The sequence below is a fragment of the Giraffa tippelskirchi genome, chromosome 12, assembly GCF_054371585.1.
Source record: "Giraffa tippelskirchi isolate mGirTip1 chromosome 12, T2T-mGirTip1v1.2.pri, whole genome shotgun sequence".
Lineage (NCBI taxonomy): Eukaryota > Metazoa > Chordata > Mammalia > Artiodactyla > Giraffidae > Giraffa > Giraffa tippelskirchi.
Window position 1 is genome coordinate 47,146,364 of NC_137286.1, and position 11,267 is coordinate 47,157,630.

An 11,267-nucleotide genomic window follows, 5' to 3' on the forward strand; every position below is an offset into this window, starting at 1 on the left:
CACAGCGAAGCAGAAGCACCAGATGGACGCTAATTAACCCCTTCCCCATTTCAGAGCTGGAGAAGGCACTGGTGACCCACTCCAGTACTCGCTCCTGGAAAATCCCATGGACAGAGGAGCCTGGTAGGCTGCAGTCTGTGGGGTCGCTAAGAGTCGGACACGACTGAGCCGCTTCACTTTCACTTTTCACTTTCATGCATTGGAGAAGGAACTGGCAATCCACTCCAGTGTTCTTGCCTGGAGAGTCCCGGGGACAGGGGAGCCTGGTGGGCCGCCATCTACACGGTCGCACAGAGTCGGGCATGACTGAAGCGACTTAGCAGCAGCAACAGCAGCAGCATCCTTTCAGAGCGTCCATGCTGGTCACCAGCGAGAAGGGCACACAGGTGGAGAGCAGCTGCCCCAGGAGGAAGGAGAAGCCCATGATGGGCTTGAAGCTGGGGCCTGAGGAGAGGCTCATTGTAGTTCTCGTGCTCAGGCAGGTCACCAGCACCGCTTTTTAACCGTTTGCTTAACAACAGAAGGCTTGTGAAGAGTTAAACACAGCTCTGCGGTTTGATGGACTGGTTCCCTGTGTCTGTTTTGCTGTTTCTGTCTTAGTTCTTCATTCTCTAGAAATATATGACCCTGACCCCTAGAACAACGACCTGCCGATCTGGAAAATGTAAGGGCCACACCCAAGTTTAAAAGCCAGCAAGGAGGGGGTGGGGGAAGAAAAAACATACATAAATAAAAGCCAGCAAGGTGCCTCATGGTTAATGTAAACGTCTCCAAAAATAGCAGCACAGGATTCCCCCAGCGAGCAGCCTGCAGCCCTTTCCTGCTCCCCTCCTTGTATAAATCCCCGGTGAATCTTGCAGGGGTGGGAGCTGGCTCTCTTGCACAGTGATCCACCTTCTCCCCTTTTGGCCGGCTGCCTTAACATAAGGCTCTTTTTTTTTTTCTCTCCAACGCTTGTCTTTCAATATTGGTTTCTTCAGAAACCAACAGTCGAGGCTGAGTGGGGTACAGTGCTGGGTATCCAAGCAGCAGTCAGGTCCCTGGGAATCAGGCCCCTCCATTTCCCCCTGGGATGCAGAGGGGGATGAGGCTGGGAAGGTTGGGGAGGATCTATGTTGCTAGAACTACAACATAAAAATTGCAACAGCTACAGAACTTGCTTAGTTTCCGGAACTAGCCCTATCCCTCCCCAGCCCTCACTCACAGCCTGCTTTTGCTTTCTGTTGAGAGAAGGAAACTGGCCTCTGAAGGAGCAGCAGCGCTGTTGACTGAGTGAGTAGAGGGTGTGCGCCCTGGGAGCCTCTCCCCACCCATTTGGACATAATTTTTTTTTTTTATAAATTTATTTATTTTAGTTGGGTGCTAATTACTTTACAATATTGTAATCGTTTTTGCCATACATTGACATGAATCAGCCATGGGTTTACATGTGTTCCCCTTCCTGGACCCCCCACCCACCTCCCTCCCCATCCCATCCCTCTGGGTCATCCCATTGCCCCGGCCCTGAGCCCTTGTCTCATGCATCGAACATGGAATGGTGTTCTGTTTCACATATGATAATATACATGTTTCAATGCTATTCTCCCAGAACGTCCCACCCTCACCTTCTCCCTCAGAGTCCATAAAATTGTTCTATGCATCTGTGTCTCTTATTCTGTCTCGCATATATGGACATAATTTTTGCCCTTTGGAACGGGGTCATTTTGGACCCACATGAGTGGAACATGGCTTGTTTACGATTCTGTACCAGTCCTCCCTGAGTGAGAACTGGTTTGTTTGTTTGAAATCTGCTCTGGGGGAGTGAGTGAAGTGAAGCGGGAGGTCTACACCCATCCGTTCTAGAAGTCCACTGGGACAACTCTTGGAAGATTAGCAAACCTAGAGGCATGACCTCATAACCAAGAACAAAGGGTTTTAAAAATTATAATACAGCCAGGTCTATGTATTTTCGATTCTGAGGAATCGTGGCCCCCGAATGGGTCTCTACATTACTCCACTATTTTGCAGTTAGAACTGATTTATGAACGATCTTCTAAGTGGGAGGATATTCTATGTGCGGGTCTTCCTGTTACTCCATAATAAGGATTCTTCCAATAAGGGCACTAAATTAATGGTAAAAAGAAACTAAACTGTGAAAAGCCTGTGTCCTTGACAGACGAGTCTGCAAGCAAGGGAGGGAGAAGAAGGGGTCAGCTTCTTAGGGAACTGAACCCACCCTGATCTCTGTGGTTCTGTTGCAGGAAGGGGGACCCCTTCCAGAACCCCAAACTGGGCTCTTGTCTAACACTCGGAAATGAATTGTCTGAGGAGACACATGTGCTGACAAAGCAAGAGATTTTCTCGGGAAAGGGCACCCGGGTGGAGAGCAGTAGGGTAAGGGAACCCAGGAGAACAGCTCTGCCACGTGGCTTGCAGTCTCGGGTTTTATGGTGATGGGATTAGTTTCAGGGTTGTCTTTGGCCAATCATTTTAATTCAGAGTCTTTCCTGGTGGCCCATGCATCACTCGGCCAAGATGGATGCTAGCGAGAGGGATTCTGGGAAGTGGACGGACACGCAGTGTCTCCTTTTGACCTTTCCTGAACTCTTCCGGTTGGTGGTGGCTTATTAGTTCCGGATTCCTTAACAAGACCACCTGTCCTAACAACTCATGCAAATGGTTACTAGAGGGCCTGGCCAGGGTGGGTGGTTTCAGTCAGTGAGCTTCCCCTAACAGTTTCAGTCCTGATGCCCCAGGCGGGTGCTACCATGAGGTCTGCGCCACCCGTCCCTCCACAATCTGTGGAAGGAGGAGGAGATCTAGTGTGGGGGTGGGCACAGCCTGAGTGCCCCTCCAGCAGAAGGAAAAAAGGGAGTCTGAAATAGTCTCTCCCTTCAAGACCCCGATTGGGTGGAGAGGTGGGGAGGGTAGATTTCCACTGAGACAATTACCTGGAGGAGGTCTGAGTGTTAAGAGGACAAACAGTTGACTATTATTGGACTTATACTCTGTTTTCCACCTCAGACCTACTAAACTGGAAAATTACCAATCCTCTATACACAGATATCCACAAAAAATGGTGGAAATGTTCATTAATATATATATTTTTTTAACCAACCGCCCAACATGGGCTGATGCACAGACATGGGCGATGATTGTGTTCACAGCGGATGAGTGGCACCTTGTTCTAGAAAAAGCCCAACACTCGTCACTCGATATTTGGCTTCTTGAGGGACGAGCAGACAAGCCTGAGTTGGGTAACACAGCCACAAGCCAAGGGGCCTCCAGAAGCTAAAGAGGCAAAGAGGGACCCCCTCCCCTGGGGCATCAGAGACAGAGCAACCCTGCTGACACCTTGTTTCAAAACGCTGATCTCCAGAACTGTGAGAGAATACGTTTCTGTTGTTTTAAGCCATCAGGCTTGTGATAATTGGCTGCAGTAGCCCTAGTAGACCAAGATGAATTTCTAGAAATGGAAAATGTAATTTTTGTCATATTTTTTAAGTTTCCAGCAAAGATTCCAGTCCTCCTGCTTCAGAGCATGATGGTAACATGGATCCCAGGACCCTCTGTCATATCTTGTGTCCCCCAGTGTCTGAGACGCACAGGGGAGGGTCCACTGATGCCCAAGGAGCCAGGAGGGAAGGAAATAAGTAAAAAGGATGGAGAGGACTAGGGTCCCTGGAGAGGACCAGATGCACCTCTCTGGGGTGGTGGAAAAGCAAGATGCTCTGGGAAGACATGGTCTCATGTTTACAAAACAGGAAAAAAGATACAGATACTCCCTACAAACATGTATGCATGTATGTACACTCATGTCTACATATGATTTCAGAGCATTTGAAATGTACTGAAGGCTGAGGTTGAGATTGAGAATATAGATGCTCCCTGGATGGAGGGGTGGACGCTGCTGTGAGCAGACAGGAAGCCTGGCCATGCCGAAGACAGGAAACCAGTCACAGATGAGATGATCATAGTCCTGCTTTATGTCAATTATACACGAGAATAAGAGAAATATAGAAAATACTAAACAGAGATGAGGATGGAAAACAATATAAAGAAAAGAGCCTAGCAGCTGCTTATTTCCAGCAAGGAGATAAGTTCCCCACTGCCAAGGGAACCAAACCAGGTGACACTGTATCTCCTGAGGCTTGGAAAGGAGCTGTAATCCGAATTTTCATGTGAACTTAAAACAATGTGCAGCCACCAAACACTTAGGGAAGAAATAGTAATACTAGTGATTCTACATCATTTTTTCATGAAAACACTGTGATGGAAAACCGAACACATCAAGAGTCCACCTCCAGTACAAACTGGTTTGCAGCCCCTGGCCTGCAGCAGATCAAGCTGCGTGTGCTGATGTCCAGACTGGGGCCCGGGCCTTCTGGGTCCTCTGTGAGGGGGCGGGGAGGTAGCTGGCATGGATTGAGGGTTCCATGTGACAGGCCCTCTAATGAGCCCATCACATGGTTTTCTTCATTTAATTGACACAAAGTAGGTATAGAGACATTGAATCGATGGGGAAGCTGAGGCTCTATTGAGTAGCTTGCCGTGATCATCCAGCTATGAAGGGTCTACTCCTTGTCACTCTGAGTGTCCATCTCCCCTCCTCCTTCTCTGCCCTTCTGGGACCCCCTCCTTTCTTCCTCTGTCCCAGCCACGACCCTCCTGGCTCCCTGTCTTCCACTCCACACGCCTGGCGTTGGGCAGGCAGGGCTCCACCACCTCCAGGCTGTGCTCTGACGGGGGCACCATGTTCAGGCTCACAATTAGAGTGGTGCAGGGGCTGCTGGGACACTCAGGCCAACGTCCACTTCCTGCTTTCCAGGTGGAGGAACAGAGGCCCAGAGAGGGCACAGGCCTGACCCAGGGTCACACGGTTGGAATCCTCATGCCTCCTCTTCTCCATATCCTCTCTCTGATGCATTCAATTGATTCAATGCATTCAATGCATTGAAGTGGTCTCTTAGTCTTAGGTGGAATTTCAGGCTGAGTTCAAGTAATTAAACTGGGATCAAACTGGGGTACAGAGAGCATGACACCCTCAGCTTCCCTCACCCCGGTGCCCTGCCCCCACCCTGGCAGTGCCCACTGGGAGACCCGCAGGCTCCAGGGCTCCACTGGCAATTGGGGCTCAAGGAGCTTTGGGAGTCCAGGGAGGTTCTCAGGTTTGCTCTGTGTTTCTCTTTCCAGCCTCAGCTTGTATTATCAGCAAAGGAGACAAGGCCCCTGATGGCAGGAAGCTGGCTGGGGCTCCGGGTGCTGGCCCTTCAGCCCTGGGGGCCTCTCAGCAAATAGTCCCTTGGAAACAGGGCAGCTGTCCCTGAGGAGGGGGCAGGCTGGGAGGGGTCTCACTCCCCCCACACACTGGACCCTGGAGGAGCCCCTGTGTGAGCAGGACTGCAGCCTTGGCTGGTGAGACTGCCTTGGGCAGGTGACCTGGGCAATTCCATGGTCTCCAGGGTCCCTGCCACTCTGGCCATGTGTCCCTTTCACAGCCCTGAAACCGCTTTAGGCCCCTGTTCTCTTGTCTCAGTTCCAGTCGAGGCCCCTCCTTCATGGGGAAGGTTGGCTACATGCCTGCATCCATTCTGGGTCAGAAGATGCTTACTGGGCTGCCTCAGGGCCACTGGGACCCTGGAATCCCCCTGAGTCATCTCCATTCTGCACCCCCCTCCCTTCACCCCAGTCCCAGGTGCATCCTCAGGGCTGTCCCCTCCCAGGGGTCTAGCAGGTGCCTCCTCTTTCATCTCCTGCTCTTAAAAGGGGGCCGATCATCCGTCCATCCCCACCCCCTCCCTGGGATGCCCTGAAATGCTCCATGTCAGCATGAGACACAGCATCCTTGTTCATTTCCAATTCCTTCTTCCCAGCTTGGAAGCTGCTAACCTGTCTCCCAGAAAAGGAAATTCCTCACTCAGGTCGGACTGCTCCTAGATCTTTCCAGACTCCCACCTGCATGGCAGCTTTGGTGTTTAAGAGACCAACATTATGTTAATTTATTCTGTGGTTCCTCCTTAATCCACCATCTTGGAGTAATGTGGGGTTGGGGTCTCCCTTTCCCAATGGGGAAGAGTCACATGTTAAAGCAAAATCGGCAGAAGGAATTCACAACAGTTCCTACTTTCCATGTCATCTTGTCCCCACGGCCTTGCTCTCACCCCATAAATCCTCCCTGTTCACCCGTGAATTTGCCCTCCTCTGAGTGGACCTGTGTCCCTCCAAATGGCAGCTCCTTCTAGTGATGATGCAGTGAGGAAAGGCCAGGACACATGTGTCTTCAGGTTGCTTGGAAGGAGGCTGTTAACCCACAGGGGGGCTACGGATATGTGGGCTGTAGAGCAAAGTGTTTAAATCCACAGCTTTAGCATTTTCATCTGAAGTTCCCACTCCTAACCTTTGACCTTAGGGAATGTACTTGATTCCACAAGCCTTAGTTTTCTCATCTGTAAAATGCGGTTAGCAGTACAACCCAAAGTCCTTTTTCTGAAACGCTTATGGTCAGATATGCTCCAGAACTCAGAAATTTTCACCTTCAGAGGTGACATGGTGAATCTAGTCTGTAGGACATCACACTCCATTGGGTGTGAAGTGTTAGTTGCTCAGTCATGTGGGACTCTTTACAATCTCAGCACTGTAGCCTGCCAGGCTGTCTGTCAATGGGATTTCCCATACAAGAATACTGCAGTGGGCTGCCATTTCCTTTTCCCAGGGATCTTCTCGGCCCAGGGATCGAACCTGGGTCTCTGCATTGCAAGCAGATTCTTTACCTTCTGAACCACAAGGGAAACTGGGGCATGAAAACACCTTGTAATCAAACAGATTAGTTTTTTTGCAACTGAATTTTTAAATATTCACACTAAGTGAAATGAATAAAGCGCATAAATTGTCTTATGACTATTCTGGTCAAATTTGTTAAGAAATGAATTTTTTCAATTTTCTACATTTTGCCGATCCTTTGAAGGGATGTGGTTGCAGATAAGGACCATCCTACCCTGCATCTCTATAACAGCAGGGAGCATGAAGAGGTAAAAATTGTTCATCGTTTGAAGCCAGACCACACAGCTGTGAGATTTCGGATAAGACAAGTCTCCTGACAAGCGCAAGGGTGACGGCCGGGGAGAACAATCCTGGAGCAGATTTGCTATCAACAAGTATCTGGGCCATTGGTTTAAGCTCCACAGATCCTGAGACTCAGTAGCCACAGACACCTGAGCCCTTTCCAGGCATCTGACTTAATCTGCCTCCCGAGCTGGATCTTTCTCTGGTAGGTCTTCAGTGAAGACCATTTTATACCCATGACTGTGACCTGCCTAATCATCACAACACCATGCCAACCAGGGCGACATGGGTATACACTGACCAGTTTTCCAAAGTGTTCTGGCGGTTCCGCCTGCCGCAGCTCCTCTCCACCTGCGTGGCCTTCTCCCTGGTGGCTGACATGGGCTTGTGGAGAGAGGACATAGATAACTGGTTCATGGCCATCTGGTGCTTATGTTTTGCTGTGACACTCATTGTAGTCATCGTCGAGTATACTGGTTTCCAGTCCATCTTTCCTTTCTACTGGTACAATTTCCCTGTCACCTATGCCTGCTACGCCGCTCTCGTCTGCCTCTCAGCCTCCATCATCTACTCCATCACCTATGTCCAGTTCATTCCATATGCCCCTGTTAGGGACCGGGCCATCGCCGCCACTGCCTTCTCCTGTGTCGCTTCTGTGTTCTATGCCCTGGATGTGGCTTTCACGTGGAAACTCTACGAGCTGTACGATATCTCCTGCTACATGCACACCCTGCCAGGCCGGCTGAAGGTGCTGGAGACCTTCGTGGCCGGCATCATCTTGGCCTTCCTCAGCGACACCTCCCTGTACCTGCACCAGCCGGCCCTGGAGTGGTGTGTGGCCGTGTACTCCATCTGTTTCTTCCTATCATCGGTGGCTCTTCTGCTGAACCTGTGCGAATATGACAACAGATTGCCGGTCCCCTTCCCCATTTTCCAGCTTGTGCTCACCCTGCTCTCCGTCCTCCTCTACATCAGCGCTCTGGTCCTCTGGCCGCTCTACCAGTTCAACGAGGAGTTCGGCGGTCTGCCCCAGCGGTCCAGCGATAGCAGCTGCATCGATGAACTCATGTGCACCTGGGACCAGGGACTGGCTGTGGCCATCCTGACAGGCATCAACCTGCCTGTTTACATGGCCGACCTGGTGTACTGGGCCTGCCAGGTTTGTGTAAGGACTGAGGATCAGTCCACGGACCCCTGATCCCCTGCTCATAGGAAGTATTCTCACCGAGCTCTGACATCCTCTGATGTCCTCTTCCTGGATCTCCTCTCTCCCTCCTCACATCCTTCTCCACTCATGTCACTCTCTTTTCTGTTTCCTTCCCTCCTTCCCCTCTGTCTTCTTGTTGTTTAGTGTGGTTGCCCACAACTTGTTTTGCTTTTCTCTTGCTTCTCTCATCTTTCCTACATTTCCTGCTTTTCACCCCTCTTCTGGTCATCCTTGGTTTTCTCATGTCCTGTGTCCTGACCACATCTCCCCATTTTCCTTCTGATCCATCGGGACCTGAGACTCCTTCCTTCTCTGTCCACCACCCCCTCCCACCTCCTAAGGTGCTGACTCCACAGCACACAGCCCTCTGTGCAGCTGTTCACACCCTGGGCCTCCAGAGGAGACTCATTGCCATAGTGTGTCTGTCCCTGTGGGGGTGCCTTAGTTGGTGTATGTCTGTGGATTTGGTGTTTGGGTGGGCAACTAAGCATTAGGTTTCCTTTCTCCCAGTGGAAGGGGGTATATAGTGTAGTGAACCTCCCCTTTAAGTTTAAAAGAAAATCTCTGGAGGTCAATAATTCCCAGCGGGCAGGAGTTTTAAAGCAGAGGCCCTAGGTGCCTGGGCCCCACCTGGTGCTCAGCCTCACCGGAGATTATCTTCAGAATTTTTGCAGGCTCAGTAACACCCACTGTCTCTAGTGCATCTTAGGAGAAGAAAAGCATAGATGTCTTCCATCCTAAACAATCTCTGAGGAATCAAAAGTATTGCTGGCAAAGAACCACAGGATCTTGAAGATAAATATCTGCATTATTAGTGAGTGGCAGTGATGTGGTTTTCCACCCTCAGTGTCAAAAAATATGTCTTGCCTCTGCAAGGAGAAAAACATGGCCACTGCCAGCCTTAAAGCTGATATGTCGGTCTTTCCCCCCCATTCTTTTCTTTTTTTCTGGTCAAGGGCAAAAAGCACTGAGTGAACCTACTCATAAGGGCTTCCTAGGTGGTGGTGCAGTGGTAAAGAATCTGCTTGCCAATGCAGTAGATACAAAAGATGTGGGTTTGATCCCTGGGTCGAGAAGATCCCCTGCATGAAATGGCCAGGCACTCCAGTATTCTTGCCTAGAGAATTCCATGGACAGAGGAGCCTGGCAGCCTACAGTCCATGGGGTCATAAAGTGCCGGGAGCCAGCTCACGAGATCCCACTCATGACAGAGTCATGAGGAAAAGGACTGATCGAGCACGGCTTCTCAGGCCTCAGGGATTCTCGGGAGGCTGCCTCAGCACTCACCTTAAAGATGATGTCTGTCTTTCTGATGTTTGCTACAATAAACCTCTTCTTATTTTCTGTGACTTAGACAAAAGGCTTTTCCTGATTCTCTTCTAAAATAGATCAATCTGAAACCTCAATCGACAAGGCCCCTAAACGGTAGCACCCTAATAAAATTATCTGGGATATAAAATATGCTAATCTAAATTCCTCTTGCTAGCATATTGGTTTGCTTAATAAATGTACCTGTGCCTTTGGAGCTAATGTGCTTGACTGCTCCTTAACAACAAAACAGCATTGAGAGCCTCCACACAAAAAGCCCCAATGGGCACAGAGCCCTTTGTAGGAAAGAAAGGCTTGTTAGGATATACAAGAAATATTACTTTATGAAACTGTTACTTAGTCTATATTTACTCACTATGTTTTTGCTCTTAACGTATTTAGCCTATATAATGAAAACATAATAGTTAGAGATTTATATAAATAAAAGTTTAGCTTTAATACAAATAATAAGACGTTTGTTAATTCAGCTGGTGATTTTGCTAGGCACTGACATTTGTGCTACATTGTTTCAGCTTGCTGTACCATGACTTTATGGGACTACATTCCTTTCTGTTGGTCTCAAGGCATAAGATAGATTATGAAAAAACAGGTGTTACTTTAAAACTTTCTGTTGATGAATTCATTCTTTGTCATAATCTGCTGTGCCTGATACAAAAGTGTTTTGGCTGATCAACCCTTAGAAAAACAGGTTTTACTTTAAAACTTTCTGTTAATGAATTCTTTCTTTGTCATAATCTGCTGTGCCTATATTCTTTAAAAAATACAACTAAAGATATAAAAGCTGTCTTAAAAAACAATAAAGTCAGAAGACACTTGGAAACACCAGGACTTGCTGTGTCTTCTCATTTCACATCGCCGACACCGTCCTTCCTGAGGAAACCCTGGACCAGCTGGAGCTGGACTCCGGCAATAAAGAGTTGGACATGACTGAGTACACAGCCACCTATTCGTAAAAGGGAAATTTCTTTTCAAATTTTTTGGGCAGGTGTTTTGAGAGGTTGGGGATTGCTGCTTCCATTGTCCAAGAAATCACATTGCTTCAGTGTGTGGTGCACACACGTGTGTTCTGTGTACTAGTTGTTTTCTTCTGCTTCCTGATTCTGTATGTGATCTATATCGATATATACAGTTTAGAAAAATTCCCCAGAGCTCTTCATTCCCTACTGACAGCCCCTACTGTCGTTCATAAAGAAAAGACTTGTCCCCTCTCCTACGTTTATAATGTCCTTTTAAAATCTCAATATAAAGACGAAAGAAAACAAAGAAAAAAATCTAAAATATTCTATCTGCCCCAAATTTACCTAGAGCTCAGAAGAGTCCCAGACATTTTAAATTTCCACGCTTACCTAAACCTAGGTCTCTGGGAGCGCCTCCCTCTGACTCCCCACCCACACCTGAACCAGAGACTAGGGGTCTGGTCCAGCTTGTAACATAAGATGTTGGGCCCCACCCAAATGCCCATATCCTATCCCCCTAACTCTTAAAGGTGCCATGACAGTACCTGGATGCCTCTCTAGAAAAGTGTGTACTTTGTCTACACACTCAGTGTGTGTTTCTCTATGTGTTTGTGTGTGTGTCTCTGTGCTCCCTGAGTTGAGACCAGCAGCCCTTTACAGTAACTGGTGGCTGTGAAGTCACCCCAAGCCTTCTTCTTCTCTTGGTCTCAGCCGCAGAGCCTCAGACCCAGCAT

General features: G+C 48.7%; 1 protein-coding gene across 3 annotated transcripts; it reads left to right on the top strand.

Moving 5' to 3' along the window:
- The first annotated feature begins 1,225 nt into the window (after positions 1 to 1,225).
- Positions 1,226 to 10,402, top strand: LOC145530507 (myeloid-associated differentiation marker-like). Of its 3 annotated transcripts, none has more exons than XM_081551986.1 (2): positions 1,226 to 1,283; positions 6,944 to 10,402. In XM_081551986.1, exon 2 carries the CDS (start codon positions 7,310 to 7,312, stop codon positions 8,237 to 8,239), a length of 930 nt encoding a protein of 309 aa, XP_081408112.1. In that variant the 5' UTR covers positions 1,226 to 1,283; positions 6,944 to 7,309; the 3' UTR covers positions 8,240 to 10,402. The 3 variants fall into 3 exon arrangements, with proteins under 3 accessions (XP_081408112.1, XP_081408110.1, XP_081408111.1); XM_081551984.1 differs by having other exon boundaries at positions 1,226 to 1,272; XM_081551985.1 differs by having other exon boundaries at positions 1,226 to 1,268; positions 6,931 to 10,402.
- Positions 10,403 to 11,267: the final 865 nt, after the last annotated feature.

Bases quoted from the DNA above. Each gene is read 5' to 3' on its own strand.
- LOC145530507 (XM_081551986.1), top strand. From the start codon at position 7,310: ATGCCAACCAGGGCGACATGGGTATACACTGACCAGTTTTCCAAAGTG.